At 54.3% G+C, this 25,743-nt stretch overlaps 1 protein-coding gene across 1 annotated transcript in view; it reads left to right on the top strand.

Moving 5' to 3' along the window:
* Window positions 1-15,974: 15,974 nt before the first annotated feature.
* The window catches only part of C5H16orf74 (chromosome 5 C16orf74 homolog), a 36,704-nt gene continuing 26,935 nt past the window's right edge, over window positions 15,975-25,743 (top strand). The window contains exons 1-3 of the mRNA XM_049109728.1: window positions 15,975-16,043; window positions 17,877-17,948; window positions 20,965-21,517. Coding sequence (XP_048965685.1) covers window positions 15,975-16,043; window positions 17,877-17,948; window positions 20,965-21,517 — 694 coding nt within the window. The remainder of the gene's footprint in view (window positions 16,044-17,876; window positions 17,949-20,964; window positions 21,518-25,743) is intronic.

A 25,743-nucleotide genomic window follows, 5' to 3' on the forward strand; every position in this document is an offset into this window, starting at 1 on the left:
GTATTTTTTGTGTGTACCAGTTTCTCATCCATTTCTGTGTAAATAATCATATCAAGGAACCCCAGTGTGGATACATTTCACTGTTGATGGACATTTGGGTTACTTCCACATTTGGGCTGATACAGATGTTGCTGCAGTTAATATTCTCATATGGACCTTTTTGTGCACACAGGTATATGTTTCTTTCAGGATTATGTATGGAAGTGAATCTGCTGGCAGTGCATATATGCAATTTTTTAGGGTATGTTGCCAGTTGAACATCCTGCCCACAGTATGTGAGCAGTCATGCTTCACCAACACTGGGTTTGTTGGTTTTTAATTTTAGACATTGGGTGGTATATAGTGGTGTCTTGTGGATTATTGGTCTAAATATGAAAAGTAAATGATACAGCTTCCAGAAAGTAACAGAGGAATAGGGTCATGACCTGGGCTTGGCAGACATTTTTAAATAGGACGTATAAAGAAATGGTCAGTTGTACTACATGGAAATCAAGAACTTTTGTTCATCAAATATCATCATCAGGGTGGTGAAAAGAGAAGCCCCAGAGCAGGAGAATAATATTTATAATACCGTCTACCCTACAAAAAAACTTCAAAATATCCATCCAAATATACTAAAAATTACAGATCAGTTTTTTAAAAATAGCCCAACTGATCAAGCACTCCCAAAAGAAGATACCCAGGTGGCAAATGAGCATATGAAAATGTGCTCAACCTCGGTGTCCATCAAAAGATGAATGAATAAAGATGTGGTTTATGTATACAATGGAATATTCCTCAGCCATTAGAAACGACAAATACCCACCATTTGCTTCGAGGTGGATGGAACTGGAGGGTATTATGCTGAGTGAAGTAAGTCAGTCGGAGAAGGACAAACATTATATGTTCTCATTCATTTGGGGAATATAAATAATAGTGAAAGGGAATAGAAGGGAAGGGAGAAGAAATGGGTAGGAAATATCAGAAAGGGAGACAGAACATAAAGACTCCTAACTCTGGGAAACGAACTAGGGGTGGTGGAAGGGAAGGAGGGCGGGGGGTGGGGGTGAATGGGTGATGGGCACTGAGGGGGGCACTTGACAGGATGAGCACTGGGTGTTATTCTGTATGTTGGCAAATTGAACACCAATAAAAAATAAATTTATTATTTAAAAAAAAGAAAATGTGCTCAAGTAATGTCACCAAGGAGAAGCAAACTGAAAACACAGGAATCCACTTTTTAATGGGAAGAAAATGTCAGGAAGCAGAATCCTCTATGTGTGCACGGTTCAAAGGCCCTGGCTCTCCCAGGATGACGTCACACAACCTTGACTCGGCCAGAGCTCAGCCAAAGGTACAGCTGTCTCCAGCTTCTTCAGTCCTGGGGTCACGTAAGCTGGAGACTCAGCTTTACTACCAGGCAAATAGGGAGCAGCAGTTAGGGCGTGAGGCCCTCAGCTGGGCTTCTCCTAGCCAATGTAGGACATTTACCTCTGCGGAACTTCACGGGAGATGACTCCTGCCACCTCTGCCGTCCCAGCCTCCCGCCCTGTCCTGCCCTGCAGCTCCGAGCTAGTCTTTCCAGAGTTGGAATTGTTCTCTTAATCACCCATAATACCTGGAATTTACCCAGCGCCCGCCTTCTGAGGAGTTCAAAATCATTTGCAGATCCTGCTGGTAAAATGGCTGCCCCGTGGTCAAGCTTTCTGCGAAATTACTTCTGTGCTAAGAGGTAGTTTTCACAACGGTCCCAGAGACCTGGGGTGCCTTTATGAGCTGGCTCTGTGCTGGCAGCAGCCCCAGGAGAAAAGCACTGTGCATCTAGGCTCTGCAGGGTTATCCGGGAGGAGTAGTGTTCTCCATAATCACGGGAGTGTGGTGATCCAGGTGAACCGATGCACCTGCAGACCCAGCCACGTGCTGCGCCACCACTCACACCTGGACAGAGGGAAGCTGAGGCAGGGCTGCTCCCGGGCGAGTCAGGTGGCTGGAGCACAGAAGAGGCGAATGGGTGTTTGTTGAGGGGACCAGAGAGCAAAGCAGATGTGGAGAAGCCGGGGACCCAAAGTAAGTTAGGACTTACCTTCATATTGTCCCATTTTCAGCAAGGGATCCCAGGCACCCCACCATTCAGACCTCACCTAAGCAGAGCCTCAGGCACCCTTCTGTGGACCCAGCCCTGATGGACAAGAAAGGGCTGTTTGAAAGCAAGGGCCATGCCTCTGGGGAAGCTGGAAGCCATGGGTAGAGAGACATGTCCCTGGGAGAGGCCCACGTGAGCATCAGAAAGGCAGGAGGGAACCCCAACCAGGGTAGCAGGGAGCAACCAGCCCCAGGAGCATGGCAGGAGAGCTGGGCAGTCACACAGGAGCAGGGCGTTGATGCCACAGAGGCTGGCAGTGGAACCCTCAGCCCAGGGCCTTGGGCCTGGGGGCCAGGGCTCCAGCTGCCTGGTATCTTGCCGGTTCCATCCACACCCCTGACACTGCACAGAGGAAGTGTGGGTGCTGCCCGTACAGGCTCCACGGGGTGGGGAACAGGAGGAATGTTCCAGAGACTCAGGAGAAGGAAGCATTCTTTTGTGCAATTTCCCTCCATACTGATGACCAAGAAGCTCCCGAGGTAAGAAAAATTGTGGGATCCCTCCCTGAGCCCTCCCACCAGGCCTGGTGTCCCCCGAGAAACTGCTAGCCAGGTCTCCAGCTTGCTGAAACCCCCCCAACCCGGGCGCACCCCACTCACTCCAGGCCCCCAGACACGTGCTGCAAGGAAGAGGCTGCAGATGTGCATCTCTGACGAGCTCCCCTAGCAGATCCTGGCTTTCTGCCTCACAGTTCTTGGGTTAATTTTGGTCAGAGATGGAGGGTCTGTGGCTAAACCTGGAGCTGGGTGAATCTTGTCATCTATTGTCCCTGTTCCCCCCAAGGCCCTCAGCTGGGGCAAGACCTCCCCAGCACCCAGACAGTTGAACCCAGGCTCTGGTTTGCTGAGTCACAGGGGAGGGAGCGCCACAGGCTGACAGCCCCATCACGGCTCGCCTCCCGGCCGAGGGACCGATCCACGAGCACCTCCCCCCATAGCCCTGCCCTCCCAAGACCAGAGCTGTTTCAGAGGTGGCACACTTGCTTTATTAGGCAGAAACTTCCATTGCCCCAGGGCAGGCCAAACCTCCCCACTCAACTAAAAAAAGGAGGTGCAACCACAGAGCCTGTTCTGGGGACCTCCCCCACACACACACCCAGGCCTGGCCACCCAGTGACCCAGGCTGTGACAGGATATGAAAGCCCCAGACACGGGGCCTCCCTCTTACAGTGCGCCTGTGGCGGGAAGTTCATGGTTGCCTGTTAGCAAGCCTGGCGCTGACCTGGCCTGTGCTGCTGCTGCTGCTGCCTGCCCTCCACTGCTGCCACCACCACCACCACCACCACCACTACCCCTGCCGCCGGGGCTCCCGGGACAGGGACCTCCCCCAGCTGAGGTCATGAGGCTGAGGAGGCTGAGGTTGGGGTGGACGCCTCTCCAGGCCTCCCAGAGTCTGTGTGGCCTTGTCTGCCCCGAGGAGAGGCAGGAGAGCTGCTGAGCCAGGCTGGTGCCTGGAATGTCCTGGGTGCTTTGACGGTTGTGGAGACAACAGAATTCCAGAAGTCTGGACCAGTCTGGAAAACTGCCTCGTGGCCATTTGCCCCCTGCTTCCAGGGGCACCCTGGGACTCCCTCACTTATCCCAGGGGCCTTGGGTTCAACTCTGCATCAGCATCCTGACCTCAGGATGGGCGGAGTAGAAAATGAGCAGAGGGCCAAACTCGGCCATCAGCAGTATAGACACCCAAGGACTGCACAACCCAGCAACACCTTTGCTGAAGCACCAGGATTGCAGGACCCCTCAAGGAAGGGAAAGTCGTGAAGGCGTCCCTCGGCGGTGACGAGGGTACACCCTTAGGGCCTGCCTGGACTGGGTCACGGGTCCTGGAACACGGTGGGGACCAGGAGACCCTGCGGCTGGCCCCTCCAGCCCCATCTGCCTCTGGTCACAGCTGTTTCTCCAAATGAGGGTGAGGTCTGGGCCCTGGGATGTCGAGCACCCTGGACACCCCCACATCACTCCACTGCCTTGGCCTCCAGGGTCCATGGTAGCTTTAATTCCAGGACCATTCTACTCCTAAGGGCTCAGAGCCTCGTAGTTGGCTTCCCTTCACCCTCCAAAAGGCTCTGGAGCTGAGTGGCAGCCCGGGGAGTGCGCTGGGGAAAGAGTCCCATTTGCTCCCTGCCTTCCCTGGACTGGCATGGCACGTGGACTCAGGTGGGCCTCTCGGGCCTGAGCAAGCATCCTTGGCTTGTCCTTGGCCATGGCTGACTCGCATCTTACCAGCTTCCTGGAAATCCCTGCTCTGTCAGCTGGGCTGGTCTTACTACCGCCGACCACAGCTCTTGGGCACCCGTGAAGTCCTCGTGGCTCTGCCCGTGGTGTATCCACACACACACATCTGCTCTCTACTCTGCCCGGTTTCCATTCCAAGCCCCCAGGCCAGGATCAGGGTTGCTAGCCCTGGCCCTGCTTGTCTGGCATCTCAGGCGGGCATCCTTGGAGCACACCACCATCTCCCACCCCATATGCAGGGTGCCCCCCTGCTGCGAGCTGTGTTCTGCTTTCCCTCCCTGACCTCTGTCTAGACACTCTGAGTGTGGAGTGTCGGGGCCACAGGCAGCCTGCTCACAGGGGGAAACCCCTCCCTCCCAGGCCGGCAAGTCATCAGGTCAACCATCCATGGTAACCAGCGTGGTGACAGCATGCCTGCTGCACCCAGATTCGAGTGCTCACCCCAATTCTGATTGCCAGAAATTTCCCCTTCGGTTTTATGAAACCAGTTCCTGAAAGTCCCCTTCTGACCCTGGCATCAGCCACCAGGGCCCCACAAGAGTCCCGAGCCACCTTCCCAGGAGAGCCTTTCAGAAATGGTGATGTCATCGGAGAAGGACAAACATTATATGGTCTCATTCATTTGGGGAATATAAAAAATAGTGAAAGGGAATAAAGGGGAAGGGAGAAAAAATGAGTGGGAAATATCACAAAGGGAGACAGAACATGAGAGACTCCTAACTCTGGGAAACGAACTAGGGGTGGTGGAAGGGGAGGTGGGCAGGGGGTGGGGGTGACTGGGTGACGGGCACTGAGGGAGGCACTTGACGGGATGAGCACTGGGTGTTATTCTATATGTTGGCAAATTGAACACCAATAAAAAATAAATTTATAAAAAAAAAAAAAGAAATGGTGACGTCCTCCACCTCTCCCCTCATCCCCGTCATGGTTTTCATTCCCTTCACCCGTGGGTTCTATCTCTGCTTGGTCCATCCCTCTATCCTCGAAGCCAGGAACTGGGGATATGAGCCAGGGATTAATTGCACAGAGTAAGCTTCGGAAAGTCACGGGGGCCATTGGAAGCCTGAGCTTAAAGATAATTTCCCTTCTCTGCAAAGGCCAGGCATTTAGTCCAAATGGGCAGAGCCAGGAGAGGGCCAGGCCAGCAGGGGACAGGGAGCAGCCACAGCCCAGATGGCCAATCCAGAAGAGCGAGCTACTGTCCCCAGCCTGAGATGCAAGACAGCCACTGATCTCTTCTCCTAGAGGTAAGGGGGTGCTGCTGGGGGCCTTGCAAGGGGCTTCAGTGCAGGGCTTGGAGGGAAAGGCAGCCTCGTCTGCCCTGCCCCATCTCTAGACCTCTCCAAGTTTCAGGGAGGAGCCCTCACTCTGCAATATCCCGTCAGTATTTAACACCACCTTCTGGGGGCCCAGCCGTGTGCCAGGCACTTTCCTGGACCTCTTCTCATGAATTTTTAAACCTGTGTTTTTATTTTCATACAGCAGAAGCCATGTATACCCCCTGAGTTGTTGGGGGTTTTTTAAAGATTTTACTTATTGGGACACCTGGGTGGCTCAGTAGTTGAGGGTCTGCCTGTAGCTCAGGGTGTGATCCCGGGGTCCTGGGATCGAGTCCTGCATCAGGCTCCCCGCAGGGAGACTGCTTCTCCCTCTGCCTACATCTCTGCCTCTCTCTGTGTGTCTCTCAGGAATAAATAAGTAAAATCTTTTAAAAAAAATTTTTTTTTACTTATTTGAGAGAGAGCGAGAGCGATCACGGAGAGGAAGAAGCAGACTTCCCGGTCAGTAGGGAGCCCCATGTGGGGCTCAATCCCAGGACCCCAAGATCTTGACCTGGGGAGAAAGCAGATGCTTCACTGACTGAGCCATCCAGGCACCCCCTTTTTTAATCCCCTGGAGGTTTTTTAACAGAAAGATTACAGAAAGTTACAGCAGAGCAAGAAGCAGTGGTGCCTCTCCTCCCACCCCAATCCACAGGTCAATGGGAGTCGTGTAATTTATTTTTTTTTTAAAGATTTTATTTATTTATTCATGATAGTCACAGAGAGAGAGAGAGAGGCAGAGAGACACAGGCAGAGGGAGAAGCAGGCTCCATGCACTGGGAGCCCGACGTGGGATTCGATCCCGGGTCTCCAGGATCGCGCCCTGGGCCAAAGGCAGGCGCTAAACCGCTGCGCCACCCAGGGATCCCGGAGTCGTGTAATTTAAATTAAATGAGATAGGAAGTAAGTGGCAGGCAGAAAAGAACGTTCATTTTCTTCTCACTGTCGGCTGACTGTGTCCTGGGAAGAAGATGACACTCATCCGTTTGCACATTGGCTTGGCTGGTAGAGGAGAGCCCTCGCCCAGCAGAGAACCTCCAAGTCTGCAGGGAGTGGTGACTCTCTTTGCTCCCCAGCAAAGGCAGCCACACCTTCCAGGGGAGTGAGCTGCTCTCTGGGGTCAGGGCACCTTGCAGGTGGACCTAGAACTCAGAACCACTCCCCTTCTGTGTGGACCCCAGCCTGCTGAGTATTCGTGTAGCTGGTGGCCGCTTAGTGTTAACTACGTGCACACCTTTGAACTCGGTGTGCTTGGGGGGGCCCTAAAGTCGGTAGGTGGCTCTTTGGTCTCCAGGCGGGCTTGTCTATTCTGGGGAGAGCCATCTGCAGCCAGAGTGGGCACCACCTGCCTCTCCAGGGATTAGCCAGAGATCCAAGCTTGGGGTGCGACTTGGCACCTGCAGACTTAAAAAATGGTTTCAATCTCTGGAAAAGAAAAGCAAATCACTGATTAGAGGCAGTATATGGAAGGGGTGAAAATGCCAATCCCGATCTGACTGGCGGAGCTCCAGTCCTGGTTCCACCATGAACCAGCTACCCTGCCTCAGTGTCCTCATCTGTAAAATGTTCTTGTCATCGTTAGGCCAGTTCATTTTTTTAAAGATATTTTTTATTTATTTGATACAGAGAGAGAACCAGAAGGGGGCAGGGGCCAAGGGAGAAGCAGACTCTCCTGAGCAGGGAGCCTGATACGGGGCCCCATCCCAGGACCCTGGGATCATGACCTGAGCCAAAAGTAGACGCTTCACTGACTGAGCCACCCAGGTGTCCCTAATTCATTTTTTAAATATTTTATTTATTTAATTGACAGGGAGAGAGAGCACAAGTAGCGGGAGCAGCAGGCAGAAGGAGAGGGAGCCCAAGCAGGAGCCCGATACTGGGCTCTATTCCAGGACCCTAGGATCATGACCTGAGCCGAAGGCAGACACTTAACCTACTGAGCCCCCCAGGGACCCCCATTTTTATTTTTTAAGATTTATTTATTTGTTAGAGTGCATGCAAGCATGAGCAGCAGTGCAGGGGGAACAGAGGGAGAGAATCCTCAAGCACACTCCCTGCCACGCATGGAGCCCAATGTGGGGCTCGATCCCAGGACCCTGAGATGAGGACCTGAGTGGAAACCAAGAGTCGGCCACCTGAGGCCAACTGAGCTCCCCCAGCCCGTTCATCCGTGTGGCATGTGTAGTAAGCATTGAACATGCACAACTGCTGTTGATTCAGGGCTCCTGTTACCAGACGCTGGTCACGAAAACACGGTCACACTTTCGCTCCACATGAACTCAGCGACGTAGTACTCTTATCCCATCTTTAGCTGTGGAAACCAAAGGGCAGGGAGGACAAGTGACCTTCACAGGGCCATTCTTTAATTTATTTTTTATTTCAGAAGGGCGTTCATTGTTCATTATGAAATACCTCAAGTACAGAGGTTACCTCCACACGCACTCTTGTATTCAAAACGTATGAGCCTCTTGCTGTCGTTGCTGAATTTGTTAAGAACTAAAATGTTGAGCTAAGAAGTCCTCTGTCCTCCCTTCCCCTGTGAGAGTCAACCACTCATCTGAGGCTGGTGGGCATCCTTCCCCAGGAGCTCGATAGTGTTGCCGCGTGAGCTCATGTGTCGCTTTGTCTTTCCAAAGTGTTCTGATCGACGTCATACCGTCTGAATTTGGTTTCCCTGCTCAGTAAGCCTTTGAGTATTTCCCGGGTGGACGCCCAGAGGTCTGGTTCTTTGCCCTTGGCCACCGTGCAGTCTTCCGCCAGTAAATAGGTCACTGTAATCAATGTCACAAATTGTCTAATCGGGGATCCCTGGGTGGCGCAGCGGTTTGGCGCCTGCCTTTGGCCCAGGGCGCGATCCTGGAGACCCGGGATCAAATCCCACGTCGGGCTCCCGGGGCATGGAGCCTGCTTCTCCCTCTGCCTTTGTCTCTGCCTCTCTCTCTCTCTCTCTCTCTCTCTCTCTCTCTGTGACTATCATAAATAAATTTAAAAAATTTAAAAAAAAAAAACAAAAACAAATTGTCTAATCGTTCTGACAAACAGCAATCACCAGTTTGCAGTTTCACCCGCGATGCTAAGTGAACACCCTTGCGCCTGCGTGCTCACACTCACTTGTGTGGGTTCCCACACTGAGGACACAGGCCCCCAGAGGTGTGGCTGGGCGGCAGGGGACGGGCTACCCAGACACTGCCCTGTTCCTTCCATTGCGTGAGCAGGGAAGCGTTCTCCGCGCTCTGGCCAGAACCAGCATTATTAAGTCATCTGTCAGATGGGCGTGCAGTGGCATCTCCTCGTGGTCAAGTCGTTAAATGCTGACCGGCACCTGCAGCTCACCAGGGGCCGTGCATCATTACGAGGGGACAAAGCAAGGACCAGAAACCCCAGCTCCCAAGCCCACGCAAGACTCTGGACAGACCATCTCCACACTTGGATCTGGTAGCACCTACCAGCTCTGATTTACATAATGGGCCGTTTACATGCCTGATACCCGCACCCCAACAATGCCTCCAGGGAAGTCCAGGTGTTGCTATCTTTTGTATCTCTAGATCTGTGCTGTCCGACATGCCAGCTGGCAGGACTTAAAATGTGGCTCCTGAGGACTTAAACTGGGGCTGTTTTGTTTTGTTTTGTTTTTTGTAAGCAGACTCCACACCAAGCGTAGAGTGCAATGCAGGACTTGAACTCACAACCCTGAGATCAAGACCTGAGCTAAGATAAGAGCCAGATGCTTAACTGTCTGAGCCACCCAGGTGCCCCCGAAATGTGGCTGTTCTGAACCAAGATGCCCTCTAAGTATAAAATACACGCCAGCCTTGGAAGACTTAGTACAAAAAGAGAATGTAAACTATCTTACTTATAATTTTTATATATTTTTTTAAAGATTTCATTTATTTATTTTTTAAGAGACACACACACACACACAGAGGCAGAGACACAGGCAGAGGGAGAAGCAGGCTCCATGCAGGGAACCTGACGTGGGACTTGATCCCGGGACTCCAGGGTCACACCCTGGGCCGAAGGCAGGCGCTAAACCACTGAGCCACCCAGGGATCCCCATATAATTTTTATATTGATTACATGTTGAAATGAACATTTTTTGATAAATTGGGTTAAATGAAATATGCCATTACAACCAATTTTGCCTCTTTTTGCTTTTTTTAACATGGTTCTAGGAAACCTGTAGATGGCATGTGTGGCATGGAATAGATTTCTATGGAAATCCAGACTCTGGATTACTAGACTCTGCCTGGCTGGCCCTGGGGGGCGGGGGGTGCCAGGGGAAGTCTGATGAATGAATGAGTGAAATCAGATACATGAGATGAGGACATCCAGGGTATAGCCGAACCCCCCTGGCCCCAACCCGGGTGCTTCAGATGGTACAGAGGCTAGTTCCTTACCTGAGAGCCCTGACACCCCTCCTGCCCCCAGGAAGTAAGAGGTGGGTCACAGGAGAGCACAAGAGACCAGCTGCCTGGGAAAGAAGCCTGGGCTCTGCTGGGCCAGCACCCCCTGAGCAGGGCCTTCCTGAAAACGTCACGCTGACTAGGGAGACACTGTCCTGCAGAACAGCTCAGGTCCCTTAGGGGTCTGGTGAGCACCCTCACCTCCTCCCAGCTGGAGCATGTGACAGCCCTACCCTGCTGGCCCTGTCCCAACCCCACAGGAGGCCAGGGCCACACTGTAGAGGGTTATGAGCCAGCTGCTGTGCCTGCCCAAGGCCTCACAGAAGAAGAATGCCAAAGCTGTGCTCGGCCCCTGGGCGCCTGCCCAGGCCCCACACTCCATGGGGCCACTTTGATGCCCTGAGAAAGGTTAACTTTGAAGCTGCCCGGGGAGCAGCTGAGCCAGGCAGGGCTTGAACAAAGAGCCCTACGGCTTCCAGTCCTGGGCACCCTGCAGAGCTACCCCTGAGCAGTGGGGAGCCCAGCCTGAATTGTGGGGGAACTCCTTCCAAAGATGTACAGAAACCTCACCCATATGGAACTTGGGGAAAAAATCTAGAACACTTGAGATTTTGGGTGACGGAATGTTACTCCTGCAGACACAGTGCTTCTACATATCTTAGTGGTTTTAGGTGGGAAATGTTTACCAGTGATATTGGTCCTTTTTTTTTATGACAAATGGTGACCATCGGGTCCAAGGCTGAGCAGTTGAATGGTGACACCCTCAGGCCCCACGAGCATGGAAGACTGTCTTGCTTCTGTCCCCAGTGGCCACATTGTCTGAGCCCCCAGCTTGCTTCTTCTAGCCTTTCATTCTCCTCCTCTGGTCCAGAGTCTCCATCAGCTCCTGCTGCATCAGGGCATCTGCCATGCGAGTCCTTCCCTAACCTTACCGTCCTCTAGCCCATCTAGATCCCTTTGGAAGAGACCCCTGCCAAGCTGACCTGGAAAAGCCAAACTTATTCAAATGTATGTAAAATATAGACTGGGTCTTACCTCTGACCCCTGGGTCGTCTTTGGCACAGGGCTTTGGGGCATGGACAGGTGAGGTCCCCAGACATGTCCTCAAATAAATGGCATTACTGTCCTTACCAGAAGATACTGGTATATGAACGAGAATGTTCAACAAGAGTAGCAAATTCTCTACAGATCACAGAGTGCCAATCTTTTAGTCTTCATGATGGTTCTAAGATCTGCTATTTGTTTGAATCTGGCAAGATCAAAATTAATTCAACAAAGCAAACTCACCCGCGGGCTGAAGGAGGCGAAAGACTGGGAGCCGTCCTTGATTCCTCCTATCTCTGTCCCCTCATCCACTCCCGGGACTTCCCCCTCCCCATCCCCTCCATCCACGGACCACAGATCCCATCCCTGCCCCCTCCAAGGACTCCCCCTCTATCCCCCCATCCACTGACCACAGATCCCGTCCCTCCCTCCCTCGGGGACTCCTCCTCTGTCCCCCCCATCCACTGACCACAGATCCCATCCCTGCCCCCTCCAAGGACTCCCCCTCTGTACCCCCATCCACTGACCACAGATCCTGTCCCTCCCTCCCTCGGGGACTCCTCCTCTGTCCCCCCCATCCACTGACCACAGATCCCATCCCTATCTCCCCCGGGGATGCCCCCTCTGTCCCTCCATCCACTGACCACAGATCCCATCCCTGCCCCCTCCAAGGACTCCCCCTCTGTCCCTCCATCCACTGACCACAGATCCTGTCCCTCCCTCCCCCAGGGACTCCCCCTCTGTCCCTCCATCCACTGACCACAGATCCCGTCACTATCACCTCTCCCCTGGGGACTCCCCCTGCCTGTCCCTCCACACTCAGTACCTCAGCCCCAGCCCAGGCTGATGCCTCCAAATCTCCCTCTTTGCGAAGTTCTACCCCAGAGCCCCGTCCACTGATGAAAAATCTTATCCACACCTGCCATTAAACCCCACTGGCTCCAGTGCTCTTTAAAAAGTAATATTTGTGATGTTGTACCCGCCCTCCTTTGGCTGTAAGGAACTTACAAAGTTCAGGTCAGCAGTGAGTGCTCAACCATCCTGCACACCCAGATCACTTGTGAGGTTCCATCATACTGAAGCTTTTGGGAAGAGCAAAGTCAATGATGAATGAATCCCATTTCCATGTCTTGGGTGAACTTTTAGTACCTTCTATTTCGAAGCTTTCTCTGTATGTTAGAACCTACAGATTTTTTTTCTTTTACATTTAACTTTTGGACTGAGTCATCCATTCTCCGCGTTCAGTTTCAAAAGAGACAAAGGGTATGAAGTGGAGAGGGTCCCAGGCCCCCACCTGCGCGGCCAGCCACAAGCAAGCGGCCAGCAGCCCAGGTCTCCCCAGATGTTCCCAGCGCAGGCGGACAGGTGCCGAGCCACATCCTTCTCCCTGACCGGGAGGACAGGGCACCCCCGTTCTTCTGCACCTAGAGATCCTTCCCTATCAGGACATCAGGACGGGAAGAGCTGGTGGCTCATATGGCGGCAGAGCAATTGATCTGTTTTGTGTTTATTGTTCCTTTTCTCTAGCCCTGCACTCACTTTGTAGGCCCCTCCTGCCCTGCAGCAGTACACGCCTCTCTGACCTGTCCACTCCCCTGCTGAACACCTGTCACCCTGTCTCCATCATCACGGATGCCAACCTCCAGAACACGCCCCCAGGGCCCCACAGGGTCTGGCCCCCTGACCCTCCCGCCCTGGGTCCCAGTGCCCTCAGCCACTCAGCTCCTCCCCTGAGCCTCCCAACAGCCTTCAAGGCAGGGCTCCCCTGCGGTCACTCTCCCTCTGCCATCCTCCCTCATGATACCTTCTTGCCTTGTCCCTAAACCCTGCCATCTACCCTCCTCCGCTGAACTTGGCTTCTGTGACCCCCCTCACACGTGCCAGCAAAACATCAGAGCCCTGCCCCACCAGCCCAAGGTCTCCGTGACGCAGGGGACCTGCTTGTTCCCCAAAGTGCCGGCACCTTTCCAGGGGGAGACTACCTGTGAGATGCACAGTGAGGAGTGAAGGAGCAGGTTGGACAACTACACATGTGACGCGTTATCCCACAAGTGTCCCCAGCGCCGGAGTCCCTGAGCCCCCGTCAGAGGGACTGTCCTCAACAGACTCCCCAGGGTGCCAGGCAGCACCCCTCCCTCCTCCTGGCCACAGTCCCCACTTGCCCTCCTTCCATCTCCCCACCCTCCTGCCCGTTCTTCTAGGGCCCACCTGGTTGCCCTCTTGCCTCCTCCCTGCCAGTGTGAGGGTCCCCGGCCTCCCCTCTCCTTCCTGCAGGGCTCTTTCCAAAGCCCCAGAGCCTAACCACTGTTCTCGCACCTGCTGGCCCCCTGGTCATTCCAGGTGCCACGTTCTTCCGAGGTATTTCCATGTCCTGGTTGCATTACAGGTAATGAGGCGTCACTTACATACCATAGAAGTCACCTGTTCCAACGCCCAGTACAATAACCTCTAGTGAGTGTCCAGCCTCACCCCACCATCTGCAGCCCTCCCCATTCTTGGCCCAGCCCCGGGCAAATGCCAGTCTGCATTCTAGCTCTGCACAGCTGCCTGTTCTGCACGTTCCTGGTGATCTGACACGTGCAATGTGAGCCCTCTCGTAGGTGGCTTCTCGCACTGGCCAGAGCGCCTTTGAGACTCATCTGAATTGCGGCATGAGTGGGACCTTCCTTCCTTCCTTCCTTCCTTCCTTCCTTCCTTCCTTCCTTCCTTCCTTCCTTCCTTCCTTCCTGTGGCTGTGTGGGGGGACCTCCATGTGTGCGCCCACCACCACTGGAAGCTCGCCTGGGCCATTTCCACCTGTGGGGTACTGTGAATAAAATAGCTGTGAACCTGCGTGAGCGAGTCTTCGTGTGGACACCGGATTTCATCCCACCACTTGGGTGGAATTGGCGGGTTCTATGGTGGACGAGTGTTTCACTTCCCAGCGTGGCTGCCTCATTTTACATTCCCAGCAGTGACATCAGAGCTTCCCCACGTCCCACCAACGTTTGCTGTTGTGTTTCCCCTTATCGTTATTACGACCACCCTGGTGGCATCTCGTTCTGGGTTTGGCTTGTATTTCCCTAGTGACCAATGACCTTGAGCTTTCCTCCCATGCTTCTGACCATACATGGATCCTTCATAGACTGTCTACTCAAATCTTTTTTGAATTTAATTTTTTAATTTAAGTTCTTAATTGAGTTACTTGGCTCCCTGTTCCGAGTCCAAAGGCTTCTGTCTGTGTGCGTCCTTTCTTAGATACACTATTTGCAAACACATTCTTCCAGTCTGTGGCTAGTCTGTTAATTTCTGTAACGGTGTCTCTAGAAGGTTTTAATTTGGGGGACATGGCCATCCAATCTCATGACTTTCTATCTGTCGGGCGGATGCTGCTTTGCCTGCGGGCTGTGAAGGCCTGGGCTTTTGTGGGGCAGCTTTCTGCCCTTTCCCCCACAAGCAGCCCCGATCATCCTTGGGGTCGCGGACAGGGACAGCTGTGCTCTCATGCCGACTCTCGTCCACAGCATACACAAAGGGCAGCAGAGTGACACCTGACTCCCAGGTGGAAACCCAGGATCTGCCACTCCTGGCCCAAGACCTGGAGGCAGTGAGGCATCGCTACCAGCCTCAGCCCCTCACCTGTTCAGGGGAGGAATAGAGGGTCTGCATCAGAAGGCCACACAGCTTACCCAGCGCCCACCCTGCACAAAGCATGCGCTAGCTCAGATTTGTCTGGTTCTCTCTAGTTTATAGTGCGCTTACACGGGCCCTCACTTTTGACTCTCACCGCAGCCCTCACCCCATTTCAGGGTGGAAACTGAAACTCCGCAAGGCTGAGTGACTCACCTACCTTGAGCGTCACAGCCTGGAGGGGCTTGCGGGCTGCAGACCCACTGCTTTGCTGCCTGTTCCCAATAGCTGCTCCTAGAAGGCCTGAGACTCCTTCTCTGACTCTCCAGGGTCCCATGCCCAAGGGGGCACAGGGATAAGACTCAGTCACTGCTGCCCCTTGGCCATCGGCCCCCCTGAGTGGACAAAGCTGCTGAGGCAGCCTGGTCAGCAAGGCTGGAGGGCCCTGGGCATTTGGGGAGCATGGGGGAAGGGGCCAGACCCAGCCTAGGGCATGAGGTGGGGGCATCTCAGCCTCCCCCACCGTGGGTTAAGCCCTCCGCAGCCCCTTCTGACAGCCTGAGAGCTGCAAGGGCTCTCAGGGGCCCCTCTGGAGCAGACAGCCCAGCATGGGTGACCCACCAGGCAGCTGCCTAGGCTGCTGTCCTCCTAGGGCCCTGTCTCCTAAGGCCTGTCTCCCCAGGGCCTGTGTTTCTTTTTTAACTTTTATGCAGAGAATTCTCAAACATATACGTGGAGACATTTGAAGAAAACTAAATTATCGTTGTAAGGCTTGAATTGGCACGAATATCTCCAGCCTGTGTGTATTTATATCTAGAACACTTACTGCGTCCTGTGCGAAGGAGAATGTATTTATCCGCATGTAGTTTAATACATAAAATGAATAAAGAGGAAAAAATGTCATTTAAAAGGGGGGTGGGGACCACAACCAGTCCCTTGTGCCCGTCACCCAGCTCCAGCAGTGGCCTTGTCCGGGTGGCTCTTGTCCACTCTCCCATCCACTGAGTCAATTACAGGTGTCCCATCAGTCGCTTCCCATGGCCCACGTTTCCAACATCCTGCCGCACTGTGCCAGTACACACATGCATGCACAAAAGCTCCTCCAGACAGGAAGAGCCACCTGTGGCCCACTCCATCCTGGGTGGGGGGGGCCTTCTCCAGTCAGGCATCCCTGGTCCACCTCTCCCAGGCCCGTTTCTGAATCTGTAAAGCAGAATGCCAGTACCCACTGCCTGGCAAGATGCCTCCGGAGACAGACCACCCAGAGGACTACAGACTGCCTGTGAATGCACAGGTGTACCACGAGGCAGTACAGACAGCAGGTCAGCTGCACAGGCAGGCAGACAGGAGAGAGAATGAGATTGGGAGGGGTACACACAGAGCTTCGAATAGCTGTAGCAACAGCAACAGAAACTCAGGCAAATATAGCTGGTTGTAGGTGTACATTTTCTCATGCTGTATGCTTTTTTGGACATTTGGAATACTTCACAAATCTAACTGCAGCAAACGTAAGCCAAGCTTACAGAAAGCAGTAACTCAGATCACGTCTATCACTTAGTAGAAACTTGTCTCAGCTCCCTGTTGCTGTGTCACAAAATGTCCCAAAACTAAGTGGCTTAAAACAACAACCATGTTATATTTCCTCCCAATTCTGTGGGATGCCTGGGCCTGATCAGGTGGTTCTTGGGCTGTTCATGACACTGGCTGGAACTGCTGTCGCCTGAGGGGGACTTGCCTATGTTGGATGAGCCAGATCCCTCCAAAGCCACCTGTGACTGGATGGTGCCCCCAGGGTGCAGGGTGGTTGTGCCATAGTGACCGGGAAGGCCCAAGCTTCTCAGACCCGTGAGGGAGGTCTGCTAGGAGGCCAGCCTGCAGGAACCCCCACCCTCCCACCCTGCTGCCATGTCACAGTTTGTCCTGAGCTGGCATGGTCTCCAACCCTTCACCCCTCGCTGAGCCTGGGGTCTGCCCTAAAGTCCTTCCTGGCCCAGAAAGTGCCCAGGGCGGCAATCACACCTGCCCTCCTCTTCGCTGCCTCCAGCCCCATCTCCTGATGCAGCCCTGATGTCACCAGCACCACCTTCCTCATCCCTGCTGCCACATTATGACAACTGAGGAGGGGCACAAGCAAGCCGGGACCCGTAGACAGAACCAGCCACCTCCATGTACCCAGTCCCCTGCAGCGCCCCCAGCCCACTGCGCTGGTTTGGCATTTTGGCAAATGGCTCCCTTTGGGAATGGGCTCTATCATCTGCTTCTCTACTGAGGACTTGAGGTTCTTCATCCACTCATTCAAACCCTATTTGTTCTGAAGTATGGAGTGCCCGCCCTGTGCCAGGGATATGACGGTCAGCAAAGCGGACCTAGTCCCTGCCCTCTGGGAGCTTACCTGCTAGTGACAGCAAACCCAGGACAGGATGCAGTTCCAAACTGCAAAGGGACTCCTGCGCAGAGCTCTGAAAGTCGGGAGGGGGCTCTCGGGGCAAGGGCAGAGGGGGAGGAGGTATTTCAGGAGAAGGAAGTTGTCCTACAACTGTGGACCCTTTTCTACCCTCCCTGGGCCATACCCTGAACCCAGAATCCCACAGGAAGCATTTCCTCCCGAAGCCCTGGAGGGGGTTATTACTCCAAGAGCCTCTTTTTGTCCACCTTTTCCCAAGTTTTAGCTCCCCAGCCCCACCCTTCACAGCAGACTAACATCCACAGGGCAAGAGTTCTCGACGGGCTGGGTCACTCACTAGAGCCTGGAGCCGTGCCTGGCACGTGGAGGGCACGCAGTCACTGTTGAGAACTCTTGCTGAATCAGCAAAGCTGTCCGTGCATTAATCCCCAGGGGGAGGAGAGGGGAGGAATTGCTCTGGCTGTTCTACTTACTCTCAGACCAAGGGGCTTGGGGCTGAGAAGGAAGGGCTTTGGGGGACAGGTTTCAGGGGCCTGACTTCACAGCTGCCCAGCCAGGCTCACACCTGACGAATCTCCCCCTGGGCGGCAGCACCTGCCTTTTCCCAAAGTGCCAGATGATTCTGATCAGAGCAGGTATGAGGCCTCTGGACTAGCTTAGTCTCCAGGGTCTGGGGGTTCATGGCTGCTTCCAGGTGGAGGTGCAAGGTGAGCCCTCTGAGCCTGCCTCTCCTCCCAGAACCCACAAGGTCCCCACTACCAGCTTCCCTTTACCTGTCCCCACCCCCAAACCAAGACCAAGTTTCTGGAGGTAGGCACCTCACCTGGCTGCCAGGAAAAGTGTCTACATGGGCTTTCTCTCTCTTTTTAAAACAAAAGGTTTCTCTTTATTTTGGAAAAAATCTCTCTCTTTTTTTTTTAAGATTTATTTAAGTAATCTCACCACCCAAAGTGGGGTTTCAACTCATGATTCAAAAATCCACCAACTGAGCCAGCCAGGTGCCCCAATTTTGGAAAATTGCAAACATACATAGAAGTAGAGAGAATCCAGACACCTGGGTGACTCAGTCGGTGAAGTGTCTGCCTTCGGCTCAGGTCATGATCCCAGGATTCTAGGGTCAAGCCCCGTGTCGAGCCCTGAGTCTGGCACGCTGCTCAGCCTGGAGCCTGCTTCTCCCTCTCCCTCTGCCACTCCCCCCTGCTTGTGCACTCTCTCTCTATCAAATAATTTTTTAAACAAATTATTTAAAAAGAAGTAGAATAGCATAATGAATCTCCACATAACTTCAACAATTATCAATACTTTCCATCATTATTTTGTCTCTCTCCTCCCTCTCTCTTCCATCTTTTCATTTTCCTGGACACTAATAGAGCAAACTTGGTCTTCATACTAATTCAGTCATAAATAACGTTTGCATATGTATTGCTAATAGATAAAGGCTTTTAAAAGCACAATGATGCCAGTCACATCCATTCAAATCGGTAATAATTTCTTAATATTATCTAATACCCAGGCTATGGCCCATTTTCCACTATTAACTCACAAATATCTTTTTACAATGAATGGGTTTGTTCGAATCGATCTGTACCCATTTCACATACTTCACTTGGTTGATTTGTCCCAACTCTCTAGTCTTCCACATGGGCTCTGAGGCTAGATTTGAGGTTCTCCATGGGACCAGCCAATTAATGTCACCCGGTAGTTCTTAAAGAATTTATTGGGGGGGGGGGCATGTGTGGGGGTAGGGGAGGTACAGAGGGGGAGGGAGAGAATCTCAAGCAGGCTCCAGCCCCAGGGCAGAGCTGGATGCTGGGCTCCATCTCACAACCCTGAGATCACCATCTAAGCCAAAATCAAGAGTTGGACACTTAACTGAGCAACCCAGGTGTCCCGATGCCACCTGGGAGTTTTTACAACACACCCATACCTGGACTTTACCTGGACCAATTGGGTGCGGATCCCAGACGTGAGCCTGGGCCTGAGTGCTTGCTTTATGCATTATTTATTTACTTGTTAAGCTCCCCACCTATCCACCCCCACCCCCTGTGACACCAGCATGCCAGACCACCAGGGCTGGGAACCACTGGAATACATTCAGGTGATGGCACTCCCCAGTGGACAGGTGGCAGTGTCTAGTTATCACAACATGGAGAAGGGAGGTGATGCTAGTGGCCTCTAGTGGGTGAAGGCCAGGGATGCTGCTGCTCAATATCCCACAGTGTCCAGGACGGCACCCCACGACAAAGAATGACCCAGCCCCGGACCTCAGGTGCAGATCTGCAGATGCAGATATTCCGACCCTGGAACTGCTCTCAGGGGACCGAGGACTCCTGGGGGAGGAAGCAATTTAAACTGGATTATTTCTATTCCTCACCTCAACCCATACAGTTGAACAACTCATCCTCCTGGCCGCCTCTCATTAGCAGCCACCCCGCCTGAGGCTGGAGGCTCCTCCCTCGGCTTGGGGGCCACAGAGCCCACTAGTTGGGTGACCTGTGACATCCTGTGCCACAGGCCGCAGGGAAATGGACAGAATAAGTGTCACCCCCTTGCAGGGCCGTCCTGAGCAGGTGGTGACATGGGGGTTGTGGGCATAGGTGGTACTGTCAGCAACAGTTGTCCATTCACTGAGGTACACTGCGGCCGGGCACAGAGTAGGTGCTCAAAAAGCATTTGTAGAAATAATAAATTACCATTTGTCCTGGTTGGAAACTGAGACCCAGAAACAGGCTGAGCTCACAAGCAGCACCGAGCATTCGTTCAGCCTGCTGAGGGCTTCTCTGCCTGCAGAAAAGGCCTCTTTGGTTCTTCACCATGCCAGAACAAGGACCTGGTGGCTGTGCCCACCGTCCTTGCAGGCTTCCCTGCACCTCTGTCACCACCATTAAAGGAGACCGTTCCGAGCAGCCCTGCCCCACAGCTCACAGCCAGGACACAAGACCCTGGACAGCCCCCTTCCTTCTGAGGGTGGGGACTGGGGACCCTTGGAAGGAACACCCTGTCCCTAACCCTTCCTCCTTCTGTCCTTCTGAGGGAGGGGGGGGCAGCTGTCCCTAACCCTTCCCCCTTCTCCCTCTGTTCTTCTCTTGGGTGGAGGAGGGCAGGGGACATGATACACTTTCTACCTGTCACTCCTAACTTGATACAAAAGATTGCAACATTTTTAGGAATGACTCAAAGGGAGAACACAGCTAGGATGCTGACTCTATTTCCTGCCACTGAATTCTTTCCTGCTTTTGCCAAGGGAGTGCCACTGCCCTGCTGTGACTCAGTTTCCCCCTCCAAGCCTCCAAAAGTACACACAGCACAGGGTGTGGAGACCTTGGGCTTGAAAGCTGGAGCTGGCATGAGGGGCTTCTGACAGTGACATAAAGAACCCACGGTAGGGGGTACTTTTGTTCCTCCCGGCTCGCTGGGAAGGTGCCCGCAGAGACCTTCTCATCAGGCAGCCTCCTAAGAAACCCATTTGGTTAAAAGGCCTCCACACCCACCGGAGGGGAACTGGAGTTACTCCCAGCTGGGCATCAGCAAAAACCTGAAGCCGGGGCAGCGGAAGCCGGGGCAGCGGGCCAGGAGGCAAGTCTTCATGTCCCCTCTGGCTGCACCCGGGGTTTACCTCGAGAAGTGGAGGGTGGAAGGGCCGAACCCGACACCAGGGAGGCCGCCTTTTGATCCCGAGGGCCCTCTGAAGCCCCACAGCTCTCCCAAGAGGGGGGAGGGGCGTTGCTTACTTGTCCCGCCCCCACCCCAGCCCCTGGAGCAGGGGTAGGGCGCTAGGGCTGGCGAGAAGGTGGAACCTCGCACCCCTGGGCTCCCCTCTCCGCAGCCTGGCGATGGGGCCCACTCCTCTGTGGCCACCTGGTCCGGGAGAGCCCCGCGCCCCTTCCCACCCAACCTGGGCTGGGGTGCACGGCCTCGGGCAGCCTGGCACGCAGCCCCGGGGAGGGGCCCCAACTTCCCCCGGGCCCCGCCCTCCCCCCTCCCCAGGCCGGGCGCGAGGGAACCGAGGCGGGCGCCGGGCGCGCCCCTGGCACGGTCCCCGGGAGGCGGCGGGCGGGCCTGCTCCGCCCCCTCCCCGGCCCGAGCCACCCGGCGCCCGCGGGCGGGGCGGGGCCAGGGGCAGCGCCGCCCCGAGGGGCCGGGGAGGGGGCGGCCGGAGGCGTGCGCGCGGCGGCGGCCCGAGCGGCGGCCGGGGCGGAGCGGGGTCCGCGCTGCCCGGCCGGGCCATGACCCCCGCCGCTCACTCTCGCAGGCTCGTCGCCCCGGTCCCCGGAGCCCGGCCGCCGCCGCCGCCCCCGCCGCCCCCGCCGCCCCCGCCAGCGCCCGGGCGGGCCCCGTGCGCCCCGGGCGCGGCTCCGCAGTGAGCCCCCCAGGAAGCGGTGAGTGCCCCGCGCCCCGCCCCGCCCCGCCCCGCCGCTGCCGGAGGACCCCGCGCTCCCCGCCGGCCGCAGCCCGCCCAGCCGGGGCGCCCAGGGAGGCGGGGGGCGCCCAGGGAGGCGGGGGGCGCGGGGGCGCGGGGGCGCGGGCGCCGGGGGGCGCGGGCCGGGCGGCCCCAACTCCGCGCAGACCGCTCTGCGGAGACGGGTGTGGGGAAAGTTGAGCCGAGCTCTGCGGTGCGGCAGCTCCCCGGGGCGGGGGCGGGGGCGGGGGCGTCCGCCCCCCACTCTCAGCCCGACACCCCGCGCTGTCACGAGTTCCCGGGAACGGGCCAGACCGCCATTCCTGACAGCTGGAGCCCAGCCCGGCCCGGGGTGGGGGCGGGAGGCCTCCAGAGGAACCATTTCCCCTCTATCGAGTATTTCAAACTCTATTATTTATGAGCCGCCTCACTTAGGGGCCCCCGTTGGCTCCCAGGGCTTCAAAGCAGGTTTGCAACCGCAAAGGGCGACCAGTGTGAACGCACGCTGAGCGCCGCGGCCCGGGAGACGCTGGGCTGGGCTGGCCGGGGCAGGGGGTGGGGCAGGGGGTGGGGCAGGGCGCTGGGCGCTGGGCGCTGGGCCGCCGCGGAACCGCCTGGAGAGTCTGGCTCTGCTGGCTGACCAGCTAGGGGATCACCGAGGAAGGGCAGATGGAAGGCACTTCTGAGAGGGTGCAGCATTTGTGGCGCAAACACCCCATTCTACAGATAGGGAAACTGAGGCACAGAAGCAGAGCTGGATTGGCAGGCCCTGGCATTTCCAGCCCAACCCCCAGGAATGCCTTCACCTGTCCCCCCACCTTTACCTGTCCAGGCCACACCCACCTTGGGATCTTTGTCCCCACCCTGGCTACTGATTCCTCCAGATGGATGAATGGATGGATGGATGGGGGGGTGGAGGGAGGCAGGCGATGTATTTATGGAAAGACTTAATCCCTCTGCAAGCCCCAAGGAGGCTGAAAGCCTCACCACCTAATCTCCTCTCCCTGGAAGCCCTTCCCTTGCTTGTGGGGTGCAGCTCAGTGGACACGGAGCTGGAGTTGAGGTCACCCCTGAGGACTGGAGCTCGGAACATCCCCCCAGTGGGCGTGGAAAGGGAGCAGTGCTATCTAATATGTATGGCGCACTTGCCGCGTGCCAGACCCTGCAGCAGTAAGAGCCGGTTCCTGTCACTTGCCTTGTCCCTCTTCATCTTCCAACCAAGTCGTGTTATCCCCATTTTACAGACAAAGACACAGAGGCTTGTAAAGGTCATGGGGTGGCAAGTGGCAGGGCCAGGCCTTGAACCCCTAGCTGCCACACTTCAAGAATTGCTTTTGAATGTGGCCAGGGCCAGGCCAGGCCTCTGGGACCAGCAAGTGCAACATGCACCCCCCCATTAAAATATTATTAAGGTATAACACATGTATGGTAATATGTGTACACCAGAAGTGTACACCCAGAACTGGAAACAGAACTTCCCCAGGAATCTCCTCCTGCCCCTCCCTGCTGCAGTGTCCCTCGGGAGCAGGTGGTGGTTCCACGTCTCCCAGAGGCAATGCCACATCTAGTTTACTTTTCTCTTTGCACTGGAAACCTTCAGGGCATGAGCTGGCAGGTACTCACTTCTGCGGGCTGGTAGTTTGTATCTCCTATCCTCAAGGCTGCTGTAAGAAACAACTGCATGTTTGGGGGGGCACCTGGCTGGCTCAGAAGAGCATACAACTCTCACTCTCAGGGTTATGAGTTCGAGCCCCACATTGGGCATAGAGCCTACTTGAGAAAAAAAAAATTAATTGCATATTTTTAAATCAACCCTGTGGTTAATTAACCATTAACTTGACTTCTAATAGCATACCCCTTATTTTTAAATAAACATTTTTATTAACATAGATCATATGAAAAGAAACACAAACCATAAGCATTGAGCTTGATCACACAGAGTCCCAGAGCTGGCCGTGGGCAAGTATTTTGCTTAGAGTTATGTGGTCAATCACAGGGAGGCCAAGGCTGGACCCCAGGTGGCCCAGGACTCTTCTCCATGACAGAAAAGTAGGAGGGGATTTCAGTGGGTGCCTTGGCCTCCCCACCCCCATCCTCTTTCACTTCCTGTTGTGAGCCACTGTGGGCCTAGCAGCTGTCCTCGCTTCCCCTGAGAGAGGAGCTCACCGCCTCCTGCAGGTCCGTGGGCTAAGGCCAGGGAGATGCTCATGTTTGCAGTCTGTGTACCAGGATGGGAGGCATGTTAACGCTTGTAGCATCTGTTCCCAGCACAGACCCTCTGGCTGGAGTTGCAGGAATTCTAATCCTGTTACAAAAAGAAAGTGCCTTTTCTAAAGAAGGAAGAAAACCAAGATGTACCTTGTGCCTAATGGGAGCCCAGCATGGCCAGCCTGTTAGAACCTTCTTCCCTGTGTTGGCAGTAAGGGAACAGGTGTAGAGAGCTTGCCTACAGCCCCCGGCTGCGAGGGGCACCTGGTTCCATCCTCACTGCTGGGTCCTCGCCCCTAGGCAAACTGTCACATTCCTTAGCTATGATTCTTCATCCCTGCCCTCTCCTTGGGCCTCAAGTGAGGTCTTTGTTAAGGAGTGAGTCACGACCTCCAGAAGATCATTCCAATTCCATCTAGGAGGTGGCTCTACAGAGACCAAGATCAGACTTCCAGCTGGACTCAGCCTTTCACTCACCTTCCCTCCCTGGGCCTCCATGTCTTCATCTGGGAGACCCCTGTTAGAACCAAGACCACCTCTGTGGAGAGATGCCAGATTTAGCAAATAAAATGCAGGATGCCTCTGGTTGGCTCAGGTGGTGGAGCATGTGACTCTTGATCTCAGGGTCATGAGTTCAAGCCCTACGTTGAGTGTAGAGATTGCTTAAAAATAAAATCTTAAAAAAAGGGGGGGGCAGCCCCGGTGGCACAGCGGTTTAGTGCCGCCTGCAGCCTGGGGTGTGATCCTGGAGACCCTGGATCGAGTCTCAGGTCAGGCTCTCTGCATGGAGCCTGCTTCTCCCTCTGCCTGTGTCTCTGCCTCTCATTCTCTCTCTGTGTCTCTATGAATAAATAAATAAAAGCTTAAAAAAAAAAAGGGACACCCAGTTACATTTTTTTTTTTAAGCTTTTATTTATTTATTCATGGGAGACATACAGAGAGAGGCAGAGACATAGGCAGAAGGAGAAGCAGGCTCCCTGCGGGGACCCCAATGTAAAACTTGATCCCAGGACCCCGGCATCACGACCTGAGCCAAAGGCAGATGCTCAACCACTAAGCCACCCAGGTGTCCCCCCAGTTATGTTTAAATTGTGGGTTAATGATGAAGGATTTGGGATATGAGTATGTCCCATGCAGAAATTAGGACTGCATATTTTACCTGGAGCCTTTTATCTACGGCCACTTCTAGCTGTAGATTTGTATGATTCACCCCAGAAAGACTCTCCCTCACACTCTAGAGCCCAACCTCTGATCCACAAAAGAAGTAACTGAAGGAAATCAGCCTGCACTAGGCCAGACTTCAAGAAGTAGGGTCCCCCCAATCAGTCAGTGGTTCTATACGTTGGATAGGGAGTGCTACATCTTAATTACTTTTTATTTTGTGCCGAGAACAAGTATATGGGTTTACTTTTCTCTGCATGGCAAACATGTAGAAGGTGAGCTGGGAAGCTTTCACGGCTGTGGGCCGGTAGTATCTTCCAAGCGGCTATCAAAACAGTAACAGACAACTTGGCCAAGTGTGTCCTTCCCCTGGAGATGCTCATGGTTTTAGTGAACACTGTGTGGTGTGCAAAGCAGCTGATACCCTTCTATCTTGATTGCTCAGAGGAGAGACAGACCCCTGCAGGAGGAAGGAAGTGAGTATCATTGCCGGTCCCTATCGCCAGAAGAGGATCCTGTTGTGGCCATTTGGTGGTAGAGAGATTTTTATGCCTGGATGCAAGAAAGAACCTGTTCTACTTCAAGCTGTTGTGCAAATAATTAACAATCTGATATTTCAGAGGGAGCATAAACAGCCCGATTCAATATGAAAGGGAGGTTTTTCACACTCCTGCAAGAGTGTGAGAGAGAGAACATTTAGACCTAAACTAGCAGTTCTCCCGGGCCTGACTGCACTTGTGCCATCTTGCTGAGCTAAGGGGGACCCCTCCCACTCGATCTTTTCTTCCCTCCCTTAAAGCTCTTTTTCCTGATTGCAAAAATCTGTATCTTTGTAAC

This window comes from Canis lupus, chromosome 5 (genome assembly GCF_003254725.2).
Source record: "Canis lupus dingo isolate Sandy chromosome 5, ASM325472v2, whole genome shotgun sequence".
In the NCBI taxonomy this organism is placed as follows: Eukaryota; Metazoa; Chordata; class Mammalia; order Carnivora; family Canidae; genus Canis; species Canis lupus.